The sequence below is a fragment of the Pleurodeles waltl genome, chromosome 5 (assembly GCF_031143425.1).
Source record: "Pleurodeles waltl isolate 20211129_DDA chromosome 5, aPleWal1.hap1.20221129, whole genome shotgun sequence".
NCBI lineage: Eukaryota > Metazoa > Chordata > Amphibia > Caudata > Salamandridae > Pleurodeles > Pleurodeles waltl.
Genome location: NC_090444.1, coordinates 807330294 through 807346935, shown reverse-complemented (window position 1 = coordinate 807346935; position 16642 = coordinate 807330294). Strand labels below are relative to the sequence as shown.

General features: G+C 41.3%; 1 protein-coding gene across 7 annotated transcripts in view; it reads left to right on the top strand.

The window, feature by feature from the left end:
- The window catches only part of LAMA2 (laminin subunit alpha 2), a 3379260-nt gene that overhangs the window by 2455207 nt on the left and 907411 nt on the right, over positions 1 to 16642 (top strand). For all 7 annotated transcript variants that reach the window (XM_069234829.1, XM_069234828.1, XM_069234823.1 and 4 more), the window contains one exon: positions 2754 to 2878. In XM_069234829.1, coding sequence (XP_069090930.1) covers positions 2754 to 2878 — 125 coding nt within the window. The remainder of the gene's footprint in view (positions 1 to 2753; positions 2879 to 16642) is intronic.

Below are 16642 nucleotides of genomic sequence, written 5' to 3'. Positions count from 1 at the left end.
CAATATTTGATGCTCAGACGGCACAAGCACAGTGCACCTTAGTGCACCCTAAGTGTACCCTTATGAAGAAAGGAAAACCATCTCTGCAGAATGGTTTAGGTTTATTTGTACACATCATGTCAGTTTGCCTGTGGCCTCCTTGACAGTGTGTATGCATGCAACTGTCCCCCTTGAGGAGTAGCTGGAAGGGCCCATTCAAAGCTTGTACACTATGGACAGGACAGGGCTCAGGTTCCTGAAACCATTATCCCTCTCAAAAATTGAAGATGTCCCAAGCACATGATCTCAGAGCCACCTGCTCAGTGGCTGCTCTTTGGTTCTCTAATGTGGATTCGCACAGTCCCTGTGATGGCTTACACATTTTATCATGGAGTGGTTGAGTGCCTAATGAGTGTGCCACCGATGTGCACATACACTTACACGTCTATCTAAATTTCTGACTTTACTACCTGCCCCATGCTGTAGCTGACCTTTTACTAAGGTCACAGAGCAGCTAACTGTCATAAAATCTAAGCCCTTTGCCTACTAACTGAACATGGAGCTGTGCAGATGTGTTCCTTTTAATATCACGAACATTTTGAAAGTGCTATGGAGAACATATCGGGAGGTTTAGTGCACACATTATTTTTTTAGGGAGATTCAAAATGTAGCTTAGTGAAGTTAGCCTGACACATACAAGTTTGGTGATTTATTTAAACATACTACTAATAGTTTATTTGCCATTAAAAGTCAACTATTTTCTCATTGGCACTCCTTTATTTAAATATTTTCATTAATGAACTAGTATGAACTAATGCTCTTTGGGGCATATTTATACTCTGTTTGCACTAAATTTGCATCAAAAATTTTGACGCAAATTCGGCACAAACCTAACACCAAATTTATACTTTGACGCCCGACCCCGCAAACGTCAAAATTCAGCAGTGTGCATCATTTTCTGGATGCAGGAAACCGCCTTGCGTTAATGACATGCAAGGTAGGCATTCCCATCTAAAAAAATGACTTTAAGGCATGTGTGCCTTATTTATACTTCCGTGTCATTTTGATGCGCAGGAGGGGGTGGGCCTTGAAAAATGGCGCACAGCCTGATTTGCGTTGTTTTTTAATGCCTGGGTGAGGGCAGGCATTAAGGGACCTGTGGGCTCATTTCTATGGACTCTGACCATGGAACCAGTCTACAGCTGCCCTTCCTTGCCCGCAGGGAACCCCCTGCCACCCTCGCCCACCCCTGGAGCACACCCATGGATGGGGGACCCATCTCAGGTAAGTACAGGTAAGTTGAGGTAAGTAATTATTATTTTTTTAAAGTGGCATTGGGGGGCCTAACTTGGCCCCCCTACTTGCCACTGTGCCCAATGAGCATGCCCAGGGGACAGAAGTCCCCTGGGCATGGCTATTGGGCAGGAGGGCATGACTCCTGTCTTTCCTAAGACAGGAGTAATTTCAATGGGGGTTGTGCATCAAAAAATGGCTCAAGTCCAGTTAGAGCCATGAGTTTTTACTCTAACCTGACTTACTCCATTTTTTGACGCACAACCCCCATTCTTCCCTGCGCCTGTGCTGCCCGGTTAGAGTCATTTTTTTTTACTCTAACCAGGCCAGGCTAACATCAATCCATGTATAAGGCGCCCGCCTGGTGCATTGGAATGGCGTTAGTCGGCAGTAAATCTTTTGACGCAAACCAGCGCCGGTGCTGGTTTGCATCAAAAAGTATAAATATGGGCCCTTGTCTACAGTGTTCCAATGAAAATGTTAAAACAGTGCAATCACGCACAAAGGTCTTATGAAACATGCTTTTAAAACAATTTTTCAACTATTTTGCAGTTTGCGATTGTGTTACTGCAATACATTTTTTTGCTACTTGGTAATTGTAAGTTCATGTAATAACAGAGCATGTTTATTTATTCGAGAATGAAATAGAGCTTTTAAAATGGAAATATAGTGCAGGAGGGACACACCCCACATGTAGGAATTATTGTAAAATGGCCGCAGGAGATGATATTGTATCCTAGTCGTCTACCAAACTAAACTGATACATGTCCTCTTTGTAGGAGAGATATCGTTTAGGGAGAAATGTATCAGCCCATTTTAGACTCAAGGAATTATGAGAGACCCGAATTAAAAAAATGACATTCAGATTGTTTTTGGTTCCACTCTTCATGTGCAATTTGATTGCATTACAAGAAGTAAAACAAGTGTTATCTTTCCTAAAGAAGGTCGATGAAAGTAATCAATCTCCACCGAAATACTTCATCAAAGTTCTTTTTAAGCTAGCCTCACCAGTAAATTTAGAAGAACAATTACTGGGAGGATTATTGTATAAGTGTTGTGTGCATGGAGGGAATATAGTGTATGGAAGTGGGTGGGTGTAGTTCTAATGTACAACATTTGCTACGGTAGAAGTGTATTTTTTTCTAAAATGTAATTTGTATTTATTTTTATTGACTAAATTAAATTGACTGTGCTGCTTAATATTTAGAATGCTTTTCATTTCATGTCCGGTGAAAGGCAGCTTTGTAATAAAAGAAATGCTTAAGTACACGTAACAAAAAAAAGCTGGTGGAAAGAATTTGAGGATAGGCAAATCCCTGTGATTGTAGGGCATCTAACCACTTGCAGGAAAGTGGTCATCGTAGGCGTGAATGTTGCCAGGGCAGTGTGGCATTAGCAGTTACAGCACATTAGACAAGATGTTATGATGCACCATTATTTGATCCTTTTGCTTCCATTAATATGCTTTTGTTTATTTCCAGGCATGCCGACACAACACTGCTGGTGACCACTGTGAAAGGTGTGCTGCAGGTTACTATGGGATTATCACTGGCTCTCCACATGACTGCTGGCCATGCGCCTGTCCTTTGACCATTGCCAGCAATAAGTAAGGACAACCTGAAATTCATGGTGCTGACTTTTCACAGCAAGGCACTTTCTTTGTTACTGGTAGTACGTTAACTCGTATATGCTGTTGGTGTAGTATCTTAGTGCTGTAGTATATTGATAGCGTGTGAAGCCACATGCCTCTGGCATATAAGCAGACCAATGTCTGCTTATGGTGAGCACTATTATGGATAGTTATGAAATGCTATGTTAATGTATTCAAATTTGTAGGTGTTTGTAAAGAGCTGGTTACCGTCGTACATAACTTTTGGCCATGCAGAAAGGAAGCACATAACACACACTAAGCTCAAGGCATTAGAGTCCAGCAGGATGAGGTGGTAACCCCAACCAAACAGACTTCAGTCTGGAGACAGGGATAAGTGTGCATTGTTTTTAGGAGTGAGCTGGTCTACATAATAAATAATAATATGCATTCCGCTATTCAGTGTAACTGAAACATACTCAAATATCCAAATTAAGTTTCTTAAATGTGTGTTGTGTTCATACACTTTTTTTTTTTTGTAAACACATTTTATTAACAATAATCTGCAATAACCAGTGCAGCTATTTACGAGTGTGGTTGACTGTGGTGTTACATTTCTCCAATCATCAATGCTTATAGCGACCTAGTTTTGTTCCGTGCCATTGATATGCCCAATATTAACCTCCTTCCTTGGTAATATTAGCGTTCATCTATCACTGTTTGCTTCTCTAATATTGGTCATTCAACGATCAGTTCGGTTGAGTGTCAGGCTGATCTCATTCACTAAACTAATATATGGGCATTCAGTCAATATTAGGGTCACAGTGCTGCTGTCAGTTGAGAAATTACTTATCAGGTGAGTGTGTATGTCGCTCGGGCTGCGTGCTGCTAAACCCCTCCCTCCCTCCCTCCCTCAGCTTTCATCCTACGATAATGATATGGTCTGTCTGGTCATATTGGTCCTGCTCTGTCTTGCACGGCATGGTGTGGGTCCCGTTTATTCTATTCTATAGTTCGCGCTAGCTGCGCTGGGCGCCACATCTCCTGTGCTCAGTAGGGGTATCTGTTTTCTGGTCTGGTACACTATATGGGGGCGTTCCCTCTCGGGTCTGAGTGCTCTTCTTGCAGTGCTACCACTATTTGATCCCAAGCCTCATTCATCTCTGGGTCATACATCTTGTTGTGGCTACCCTGAAAAAATAAATGAATGTTGGTCCTGATTTGTCTTTATATGTGTGTGAGCTGTGCATGTATCTCAGGCTTTTCCCTTTGAACAGTTGATCCTGGATGTTCTAGAAGGCCTGTTGCCAAAAACTGGGTTAATGTGCAAGTCTTGAAAGAGGTGGTTTCTTTGATTTTAGGGTTCAGTGTTATGTTGGTTTCACGCGGGTGCCATGCATCTTAGGGGAGCTGCAGATGGTCGCAAAAGAGGTAGGCGCATATGGAGCGAAACATGGTACATTGAGAAATTATATTCAGAGTCGCTGGTCAACTTTAAAAATAAATTGGCATTGTGGTAAAAGGGGTTCCTTAAATAGGATAGAGGTCTGATAACAGAAGTGCAACTACGAAGGTGGAAAAGAAGAAGGAGGGGAAAGATACAAATGTTTCTCATGAATCTTTATTACTCTGATTAGCAGGCTTTCCTCATCACAGTACTTACTAAAAATGAAAAATTCTAGTCCAAAAGACTCTCAGACACATTAGCCCCCAAATTAACATAAACAATTCTGCTTCCTGCCTTTTATATATAACATGAAAACATATCACCTTTATAACTGTCTCTAATCCCCTTTCTTAACGATTTTCGTTCTACAAATCCCCTCCACCTAACTCTAGATTTCCTGTACTTGAAGTAATGCAGACTAGCAAATTGCTAGAGTCTTGAAATGTGGAATCTCTATTAAATACATAAGGAATGTCCTATGCACAACTACAAAATGAAGAGCCTCCACCTCGGGTCTAGGTGGGCCTTTCTTTAGTCTAGGTGAAACAAGATGGCACTTACAGGTGAAAATTAAGAACAAGCCATATGACTATATCATGTGAAAAACAAAGACACAGTCATGCTATGATAGGTCCCATAGTTAACCAATTCTTAAGGCATAATGGGGCACAAGAGTTTAGAAAGTGACCCAATGTGTGCATTGTGCCACTTTGTAAATATGGTGCAGTGTTTTTGCCGCCCTAACACCACATTAGTGTAAATAATTATACAACTGTGGCACAAGGTGGAGCAAGGGGCTCATAAATATGCCCCTTAGTTCTTTCTTACTTAGAGAGATTCAAAGTCCTGTTATACAGGCTTCTTGACATCACACCTTTATTCCTCTGGCAAGCAGCCTATGTGAGCCAATAGGTTTTATCCATGAAGTTCCAGCGTACCACTCCAACCATGAGAAACTACATTGACTCTTGCTGCAAACCTGCATTATCTTCATGACCACAAGAACTAAAGCTCCTCCACACCTGTCAGGGAGATTAACTACATCAGGTAGACATGATTACAGCAGCATCCAGGACATCACAAGAGTGTAAAGTAAATTGTCCAAAAAGGATTAAACCGGAATATATCCTTTCTCCAGTGAAGCAGCCAGGATCTGTAATAATATCCTTGTCAACATCCGAATTGCCCCAACCCTTCTGCAATAAAAAAAAAAAGAGACCCACACCAATATATGTCACCTCGTCTCTACACAATAGGATTCACCACACACAAATATTTTGATCATTGCAAACTATACCAAATTCTAATTCAGGGCTTCAATCCTTGTTCAGCACCTCATTAATCTCTAGCTAAGTTCATCCCCTATGAGTACCTGTAGTTTTGAGCATACTTACATAAGAGGCTCTCTCTAAGAGGGATGAAGCGTGGGGGATATTTTTGAAGACAGGCCCGAATTCGGTTTCATCTGCCATTCCTTCTCAGGTCCTTAGATCTTAAGTAGTCAGAGGTGTCACAAAACTGACCTGTGTAAGGTGGGCCACAGCATTATTTTCAATCAATGATTGGTCTCTGTTAGACCTGATACCCTTGGTTAGTAGTTCCTCAAACATTTTGCCTTCACCCCTCCTATCTTGCTGGATTTGTATGTGTTGGCTTTAGGACTCTGTGCACTTTACCACGGCTAACCTGTACTACAGTGCTTGTGACTTCTCCTTAAAAAATAATAAAATTGCCCTACACCTAAATGGCACATTTCATTTACTTTCAAGTCTGTGGTAAATGGTACCACCTTGGTTGCAAAGCTATCAGAGTGTTAAGCATGGATAATTTAGTGGCTTTTGTGGTTCAGCCTCACAAAAGTTGTGGTTACTATTTAAGTTGGCTTCCACCCCTCTCAACTAATAACCCAATGTCTTACAGTCTCTTTCTCAGGTGCAACTGCTGAGAAGGGTTGAAACTACCCACTGATGCCTGGAGACATGTTCTTTAGTCCTCTAGACCTCTGCTAGGGTCCAACCCGGCCCTAGCAAATGGCAAGATCTCCGATTGGCTGGATCCATGCTCGATTCAGTACTCCTGATAAAAACTTATACCACTAACATTCAAGCCAAATCTGCCCCCTGGTATACTCCCAATCTTCGAATACTTGAGCAAAAGTGTAAATAAGTTCAAAGGATCTGGAGGCGAGATTATGTGGAGCTATCCAAGCAGAAATATTGTGACACCATTAGAGCTTACAAGGCTGAAATCAAAAAAGCCCTAGTGTATATTTTGAGGAGAAAATCAATGGTGCCTCAAATTCCATGCAAAATGTTTTGTGTGATAAAAACTCTTCTAGAGCCCCCCTCAAATGGTCCAGCTCCGCAAGCTTCCACCTCAATGCGTAATGACCTAGCAACCTATTTCCAGAGAAAAACTCCAGGTTATATATGACAAGTTCCAGTCTGTGTCACACACAACTACTAGTAACTTTAAGAAAAATATGATTGGCAGCATCCTGTGCCAAACTTACCGCATTTTCCCCTTTGACTCTAGACAGTTTGTCTCAGCTGTTAAGTAAAATCAAATCAGGCTGCCCGAAGGATCCGGTACAGTTGCCTATGTGATTTTCCCCTTGCTGCTTGATTTGTCTAACCTTTCTTTAACCAAGCAAATGGTCCCAAGTTTGTGGAAACACGCTTTGGTTAAAGCACTCCTGGTAAAAAACAACCTTTACCCTCAGTAGTTAGTGAATTATCATCCTATATCGCTCTTGCCTGGGATCAGCAAAATACTTAAAAACATGTTAATATTCAGCTTTCTGATTTTCTTAGAGGAAAACTATTTTCTACATGCTACTGGATTCTGCCCCTATCATGGCAAGAGGTAGCTCTCTTGGCAGTGATTGAAGAAGTTAAAAAGCGTTCAGATCAGGGAGGATTGACCGCAATCATACTTTTAGATCTTAGCTCAGCTAACAATACTGTAAGTCATGGTATACTCATTGACAGAATACAGAAAGCTGAGTTACTGGTACTGCTTTAGCATGGCTGAAATCCTTCCTGGGAGACATGCCTTTTCAGATTTTCGAGGAGGATTGTACATCAGACATCTTCCCCATCAAATGTGATGTAGCCAAGGGCTCCTAGTTGGACCCTACCTTATTTAATCTATATAGGGAACAGTTGGCTGATATCACCCTTCCCTTTGGGATCTCAATAATTTCATATGCAGACGCTACCCAACTATTTTTTCTCACTCGCCCAGAATCATGACTCTGCATCACCTAACCTGCTTCCCTGTCTTGACTTTGTTGCTAAGTGGATGGAAAGCTTCTTTCTTAAACTGAATGCCGACAAAACAGAACTGATGATCCATGGGGACAACATGAAACCTCCCTTGACATCAGTTGGCCTTGGTGTCTTGGTCCTCTTCTGGTTCCTAAACCAGCCATAAAAAATGTGATTATGTGGCTGGGCGCATCTTTAACATTTGACTCTCAGGTTGTAGAACTAGCAGCCATCTGTTATGGAATTCTGAGGATGTAATGTAAGATTCTGCCTCTTCTTCCTTCTACTTCAAGGAGGTTGGTGGTCCAGGTGGTTATTTTGTCATGCCTGGTCTTTGGCAACTCATTGTATCTGGGCGCTCCCAAAGCCACATTAATGAAACTTCAGGTAGTTCAAAACTCTGCAGCACAGATTCTGTGTAGACATCAAGCTGCCCAGCAGGCTATACGTCATCAACACTGTCTTCCCAAATTCAGGTCATTGTGTACTGCCCACAGGGCCTTATGTGACAAAAGGCTGTTGATTTCTCACCCCTTGTTATCTTTTTATACACCTGGGAGATCGCTTTGTTCATCTAAGTGTCTTTTTTGCAAAGATCCCTGTCAACAAGGGACCGAAATATGGAGGCAGTTCATTTTTCTACAGCACAGCCAAACCATGGAATAGACTCCCCCTCTCTCTTCACTCTCTCAAAAAGGAAGTTCCCTTTCAAAAAAGCTTTAACAAATGGCTGATTCCTAGTGACTCATTATAAAACCTCTTAATACTCTGTAGTCCTATAACAGCGCTGGGATGCCTCCGGGTAACCTTGTGCTATATGAGATCCAATAGAAAAGAGCTGCCTTCTGTTCAGCTTGGTTACATAAAGTTCTTCAGTAGGTTTCCAAAGAAGGGGTCTGCATTCAAATACAAGTGGCAAAGGATCATTGAAAACTAATAAAGTTCTACAGGGAGTACTGATGTTGTAATAGAAGGCCACAATCAGTGGGCTGAAATTAGGGCAAGGACAGTTAACACCTGTTAATGTCTAAGAGCATGGGGGAAATACAACTACTAGCAATCATTCATCTAATCTCACCCAGCAGTGGCAATAAAAACAGGCACATACTCCAAGTCTGCCTAATATTACTGTTTCAGACTTTAAATGCAAGCAAAGACTCTTTAAACCACAGAGGTTAATGCTATTATTGGGAGTGGTGGAACCAATATCAGCATTCTATTTCAAGGCTGTTTGTTATATTCTGGATTAATAACTGAAAGGGTGTGGGCTAAGGTTTTTTCTCTCACTAAGTTAGTTAAGCGATCAGTTATTAGATAAAGCACAGTCTCAATGAGAAGGCCTTGGTTAACTCTTCTTAACAATGACACAGAGAAGCAGGCATTTCCTTAGAGAAAGGAAATTGTCTAAGCTGCACAACAACACTATCAAAAGCAAAAAACAAAATAGTAAAATTCCCAAACCAAGCCACTTAAAAGAAACACAATTAAAAATAAAATGAGACCCACATTACAAAAATTGGATAAGTAATTAAAGCGAGATGCATTTTTTAAAGAAAATGTCAAAAAATACTTAGGCCCATATTTATGCTTTTTTAGCACCGCATTTCTGTGGTTTTTTTACGCAAAATTGGCTCAAACCTACAAAATACAATTGTATTTTGTAAGTTTGCGCTGCTTTTGCGTCACAAAATGACACAAATGCAGTGCTAAAAATATATAAATATGGGCCTTAGTACCCAAAAGGCTCCTGCTAGTACTTGTTGGCAGGGAAATGAGGAGAGCAACTTTCAACTTATTTTGTGTTCGTGTAAATGGAGAGAGAAACCACTGGAATTTCCACGCCCATTGTGGAATTCACTTATAACAAAAACACCTAAAAATATGGGAAAGCCACAGCATGGCAGAATATCCTGCATCATAAATTGATTAGGGATGGGAGAAAGAATAAGACTGTGAGCCACCTTTCAGAAGTAAGTGAACAACACCAAGAACATAGCTTTGCTTTTACTCACATAGTTCTTGCAGTTACTTCCTCAAGCTAAAACTATATACATTTCCTCCTATGAAAAGAAGAAACAGGCACCTTTATTCAATTACAAAGTAAAGAGAACAACCCAAAATTAAACCAAAGGGTAGAGACATTTTTCTGACCACAAAAGTTGACACCTGCACAATTCTGCATCATTTAATCATGCAGATTTTCCACCAGATGTTTGTCATAAATTCCCAGCAGTACTCTTGGAATTGTCTGTGAATCCCACAAAAGTGATATATCTTCTCGAAACATGGGGAAACATCCTACTGCAGTGGATTTCCAACTTTGCCATTGTGATTTGCAAAATCAAGGCATAGCATGTGTGGTCAAGAGTTTTAGGGTTTAATGAACGTGTGTGAGAGCCTACCATCAGGAACTTCATTGAATTCAGGACCCTATATGAAACTGAATCTTAAAGTAATACAAATTATTAATGTTTAAGTTTTGGAAAATGGGTGCTGAGAAGTCATTAATTTCCCCAGCTACCAAGTTTACTGGCAATTTGATGCACTTCTTCAAAATTTGTGAAACGCGATATCTTGAAAGCAGCAAGTTCACTTATGGGACAAACACAGGAAATGTTGTGTCAAACTTAAGCTATGCCTACCTGTAAGGTTCTGTCAGGAGAGCTTAAATAAGCTATAAATAGGTTGTAGCATGTTATGAGCATATCAGTTTTTCAAATGTACTCTAAATAAGAATTCCTGGCTTTTGATGTACTTCTTTTGTGCATAATTCAATGAAACATGCAACTACCTGTTCTTTGACTGGAAACAAAGGAAGAGTTCAGTACAAATTTAGAGGCTATTGAGGATCTTAGTATTAACGTAAGGAGAAGGTACATATATGCAACCTATTTGTTTCTTCTGTCTTTCCTTTTATTTGGTTTTAAGTTTTTAGTCGGGTGTCTTGTATTAGATCTCTAGAGTAGATGGGGTCTAAAGATCAGAGCCTTGCTACATTTGGTTTCAAATTTCCATTATTAACACTTTGGTGAGTGAATTGTAATAGCATGCAAAGGACATGCCTAAATAGACAAACTCAGTTGAGGAAATGCACGCGGTGAAGGGAATGTTTTCCATATTTGCAACTAAAATAACAATCATAGGATGTTGTTGATGATGAATGACCGTTATTGAATCATTAAAATAATCATAAAAGAGCAATATAGTCAAAATCAATAATCAATACAAATAAAAATCAATAATCATTATCAGAGAAAGCACAGGAAACATACATTACTACATAGGAAGATAACATTGATTATGTACAAAGTCTTCTTGGCAATAAAAAGGCTAAAAAGTCATGCCCAGCATATCATGTAAGGCAGGAATATCCTGCCTCGAAAGCAAATACATAGAACGGACATAGCTGTAAGAGAAGAGGACCTCGTACAACATCACACATGGCTGCTAACAATAACTATAAAATAATTTGTTCTAAAATAAGGTGCTTTTTAAAAAGGCCCTCAACTTAGATCTGTTGACCCAGTCAAAGGTGCTACTTAGATCGATAAATGCTAAATAGATGTCTGCTTTCTTTGCTATCTCATATTTTCATATGCTAAGCTTAAGATTCAAACACTGCTCCTGTGTTCCCATACCTTCCGGGAAGCAGCACTGTACTGGGCAAAGGATATTGTTAAGCTGGATAAAGTTCTCAATTCATTTGAGGATAATACAGCCCAAGATTTTAACCACAGAATTTAATAACGAAATGGACCTTTAGCACCAAGGGTCCTGTCTGTTTCCCTTCTTAAACACTGATTGACAATTTCCACATAGGTACCCTATCAGGCCCAGTCACCTTGTTAGGGGGCTAGCCTCAATAGCAGAGGATACCTCCTTACGTTTAAAAAAATCCCCAAAGGGAATGACAGAAGCTCTGCTATGAGATCTGCTACTTTGTCATGCTGTGATGAATACAACTGCTTGAAGTGCACCACCCAGTCATCGGGTTAATGTTAGATCATAGGCCATCAGACAAGGGAAAGGATACCTGTTTGCTATTAACAATCTTCCAGAAATCCCTAACGTTTCTGGCATTACAAGTGGAGACTAAATGCTCCCAGGTCTCTTCCTTAATAACTAACTTCCTCGTTCTGATAGCCTCCTTAAAAGCTGCCCTTGTCAAAGTGATGTTCTGCTGATTACGTGGATGAGCATTAAGCACTTCGCAGAGCTTAAAGTTGGCAACCCTGCATGCTTTGTCAAACCATCCTGTTTTCTGTATCTCCCTAGGGCCAGATAGCTCAAGCATGGCTGTTTAGTAGTGTAACTAAGAGTCTGAAATGCATCTAAGATTACCATGAACGGGGTATTAGGAGTTAAGAGCGTGTCCTTCACCAAACCCAGGTTGGATCCAACAAGGGCGTTGGTCAAAGCAGGCATGGAAATTCCTCACCATTTATCCAAAGGCCCTTATCTTTTGAGGTCAGCCCAGTTATACCTGTAGAGGTGACAGGGCTAATTCTATCAGGTACGTTGAATACAGCTTCAATGGGGTTGATCGCAATGCAATCCCCTCTCAGATGTTTTCCACCCAACTCTTCTTCAACTGGGAGATCGGCTTCCTCGGAGGTAAGGGTCATAATGGCACATAAGGGCAACACTCTGGAGGCAAATTAAGACAAGTGAAACTCATAGCTGATTGAGACCTCACCCCATCCCCTGATCAGAGGCAGCAGTGTGGCCCTTAGGGCCCCTTCCCAGTTGATGATGTCACTGCATCATCATCATATGGAATAGATGGCAGGATAACTGCAAACGTTGCATTGACGGCATTAGCATCATCTGGTGTCTCCCCAAAGAATCCCCACTTCTGCAAGAGTTCAGTTCTATGTACTGGGCTAGATCTGAATGGGAATGCCTAGTTGTGCTAACATGAGACTTGGTAAGTTCAGAGATGGCGCTTTCTAAAGTGTGCAGTCTATCCTCAAATGGGATAACACATTGAATGACAATTGATTTAAATTCGTCCAGGATAGAGTCCAAATCAAAGTGTGGTACTGCATTGTCCGAGGCTGGGGCTGAAACAGCCTTGTGGCAAACAGTCACAGAATATTATAATTACATTGTGCCTGTGATCTCACATTACCAGTTTGCTTGTGTTGAGACTTTCTTTTGAGTGAAAGCCTGCAGTCACTGCCATTAGAGATCATAGAGTCATTAACCTCTGTCCTGAAAGGGAGAGATAAGACTGGATCGGAAGCAAAAGACAAGGATTTAGGTAAAATATTCAAGTCAGAGGAGCATGCATGTGATTAAGGGCCTGATTGGATCGATACTAAGCAGCCGTACCCTTCTGCAGCATTCAGGAATATATGCCTTTCTGTGAGGTCTATTTCCTTAGAGAGCACCCCAACAGCACGAGCTAAAAGGGAATCCAGGGTGGTGCTAATAGGTGGATTTGTGTTTGTGCAGTTCTTAGCCCCAGATAATTTACATCTGCCCATGCTGCTAAATGTTTTTGTCACAATTAGATTGTTCCCAACAAAAGTAATCAGTTGTGGCAGAGAGCAACCCTCAGCAGATGTCAAACTCCAACTATGTATGGAAACAGGGCTCATCAAAGTTACCAATGCATTGGGAGACTCGAGCAAAGAGGGGTGGCCCAATCCAGCCTCTTCTGGGATCCGATTGGTCTTTGCCCGGACAGTGCATGGGCATGTCCAGCACTGCGGGTCCAGGCGATGCACTATATAGCACTGATTAGGGCTTCAGCACGTGCAGGTGGTTAGCAGGGCCACCTCCTGTGCACAACGGACTCCTGGGACATGTAGGCCAATATTTTTACCTTTTGGCTCAAAACTGCGCAAATGCAGTTTTGCATCAAAAAGTATAGCACCGCTTGCGTCATTCCAGAGCGCCAGCCGGGCACCAAATTTATGGAATGCCGCAAGCCGGCGCAAAGGGTGGGCTAGTGTAAAAAAAAATGATTTTAGCTGGGTGGGTATCGCGGTATGGGAGAAGGGGGTTTTACACCCAAAATTGACATTAGGCTGGTTTGAGGCGAAAATGCCTTTAACCAGCCTAGCATCATTTTCTGAAGCAAAACATCCAAAACAGAAGTCATGCCCACTACCCCAGTGGCCAGCACAGGAGGCCAGTGTCCCCTGAGCAAGGCCATTGTACCCTGTGCCATGCAGGGGCCCCAAAAAAATACTTACCTATACTTACCCTACTTACCTGAGATGGGGTCCCCCATCCTCTGGTGTCCCTCTGGTGTGGGTGGGGGTGTTCCTGGGGCTTGAGGGTGGCACCTGTGGACCCATTCCATGGTGTTTAGCCATGGAAATGGCTCCACAGGACCCTTAACGCCTAGTCTGACCCGGGCGTTAAATAATGATGCAAAGAAGGCTTTGCACCATTATTTAGCCCGTACTCCCACTCATGTGTCATTTTTGCACGGGGAATAAATATGGGGCTATAGGGTTAGCACCATTTTTTCGATGGGAACGCCTACCTTGCATCTCACTGGCACAAGGTAGGTTCACACATCTAAACAATTGTGCAAAGTCCAATATTTTGATGTTAGATGGGTCTAATGTCAAAATATAAATATGGAGTTAATTTTTTGCCGAATTTGCGTAAATAAATGTTGCAAATGGAGTATAAATATGCCCCATAGTCCCTCCAAAAACACTCCCACGCTGCGGGTCCAGGCAAAGCACTATATAATGCTGGTGAGTGATTCAGCAGGTGCAGGTTGTTGGTAGGGCCATCTCCTGGGCCCCACAGACTCCTAAGGCATGTAGTCTCACCAAGAGATGTTGTTAAAACCCATGTCTTCTACAGTAGGCAGCACAGCTCTGCTTTTAAAATTGTTAAGTGAATAAATAAAGCTAAATTTACAATTTATTTTAGGAAAACGCAAGAAAGTGCACATCTGCAGCATTTAGGAAAATAAGCATGGCAATTGAATCATTAGATTTTGAATATTTGTACTAATATTTAAAAAATTTAATTAATAAAAGGCTATTTACAGTCCTCTCTCTAACCACTTTATATTCACTGCACATTCAATTAGCGCTTTATCTCTTTTGTGGCTCAGGTGACCCTGTATTTGATTTCAAAGGTCAATGTAAACAATTGAAAAAAGAAGGAGGGTAACCTAGTCCCATAGGAACACTACCTACATTACAGAATTCCTCCATGTAGAGAGCCTAACCTCAGAAAAGTGGAGATGCTTACTTTAGGAAAGAATGAGCACATCAATCCTAGGCGGTGAACAGTTTATTTGATCCTTGATAGGAATAACTAGGCTGGCATTATGAATAGTTTGGAAAGGGAGAAGTGGACAGAGGAGAATCCAATGTCTGCAAGTTGTTTTTGTAGTAGCACGGAGTCTGAGATAGGTTTTGCCAGAAATCATATGCACTAACGCAGAACTAAATCACACTGTTGAAAATATTGGGTGAGAAATCCCTAGCTATTTGATTGGATCTTCTCAAGGGTTTTTGCCAATTAAGGATTGGTTTTACATTTCAAAAATGTTGGCTGACCCTATAACAGTAGAAAAATGCCTAGTACAGGTGAAAATATGTTTGACTGCATGCTGCCCTGACTAATTCCCGACAACCTACCTGAGGTTTGAGGGGAACTATCTCAGATTCTTGACATGAATGTCTGGAACCATATAATTTCACCAGGTCTAGTTGTACTAGCACCATGCTGACACTCAAGAATTTTGGGTTTCAGGTTCTCCCTGGAAATCTTCTGCCTTGAGGAACTTGGAGCTGGAGAGTGCAGAAGTCCCAGATGACATATACGCAATGACAGTCTGGAATCTCAATAAGCAAACGAGTTGAAACTGGAAATTTCTTCAGTCTGGCTTTTTTAAACTTCTCTTCTGTATCTGGGGCGTGGAGGCTGTTATGTGGACCAAGGCAAATGCAGCTGTTATTAATTTCCAAGAACCAATTTTAACTGAATATTTTGCTGTAGGTGCGAACTCCAGCTATGAGAAGCCATCCTGCTACTTGAACCAATTGACTGTTCAAATGAACCCATTCGGAAGATTTAGGGCCACCAGAAACAAAGTTACAAACGTTTTGGTAAAAGTTAGTACTTAAAACTGTTTGAACCTAAAAGAGACTCGGGACTACTTGCAAAGTCATACTTTTGTCTAATTTCTGTCCTTCATGTGTGTTATTCCACACATTGGTTGCATTTCATTCTATAACTACCAAAGTGTTGCAAAGTGACTTCTGTTTTGGAGGTGAGACCCAGTTTTTTTAAAAGTAGCCTGCTGGTAATTATGACTTCCAACACTGGGCCACTGCTATGCAGTGCCATGTGTATGTGCCCTTAGTGCAGAACCAAAGTTGAAATTGGCTTAAAACCCCATTTAGCACATTTAATTTTACTATACAGCCATTGTATACTGTGTAAAAGCTACAACTGTGGCATGTAACATGAATTGTCACATATGGACTGAAGCACTATATTGTGCTATCCACTTTGCGAACCTGAAAACATGACACAGGTCTCCATTGAAGCCTGGTCTCCTGCAGACTTTAAGCTGTCATGTTTGCATGTATAACTGTAAAAATAAATTCTTTCAGAGACCTAAAAGCCACTTCTAAGAACTAAGTAAATCAACAGTAAAATAACCTTATTTCACATAACGTAGGATGCATAGTGCCTAATAATGGTAATGGTACTGTTAGCATGTACCTACAGTGAGTAAATGACCAACAACTACTTTATTGTATTGGGTATAGCTGTTTGTGAGAAAGTAGCCTCTTTCTAGCCTTGTTACCCTTACTTTTGGTCTGTTTGTGAGTATATGTCAAGGTGTTTTCACTGTCTCACTGGGATCCTGCTAGCCAGGGCCCAGTGCTCATAGTGAAAACCCTATGTTGTCAGTATGTTTGTTATGTGTCACTGGGACCCTGCTAACCAGGACCCCAGTGCTCATAAGTTTGTGGGCTATATGTGTTCCCTGTGTGATGCCTAACTGTCTCACTGAGGCTCTGCTAACCAGAACCTCAGTGGTTATGCTCTCTCTTTACTTTAAAATTTGTCACT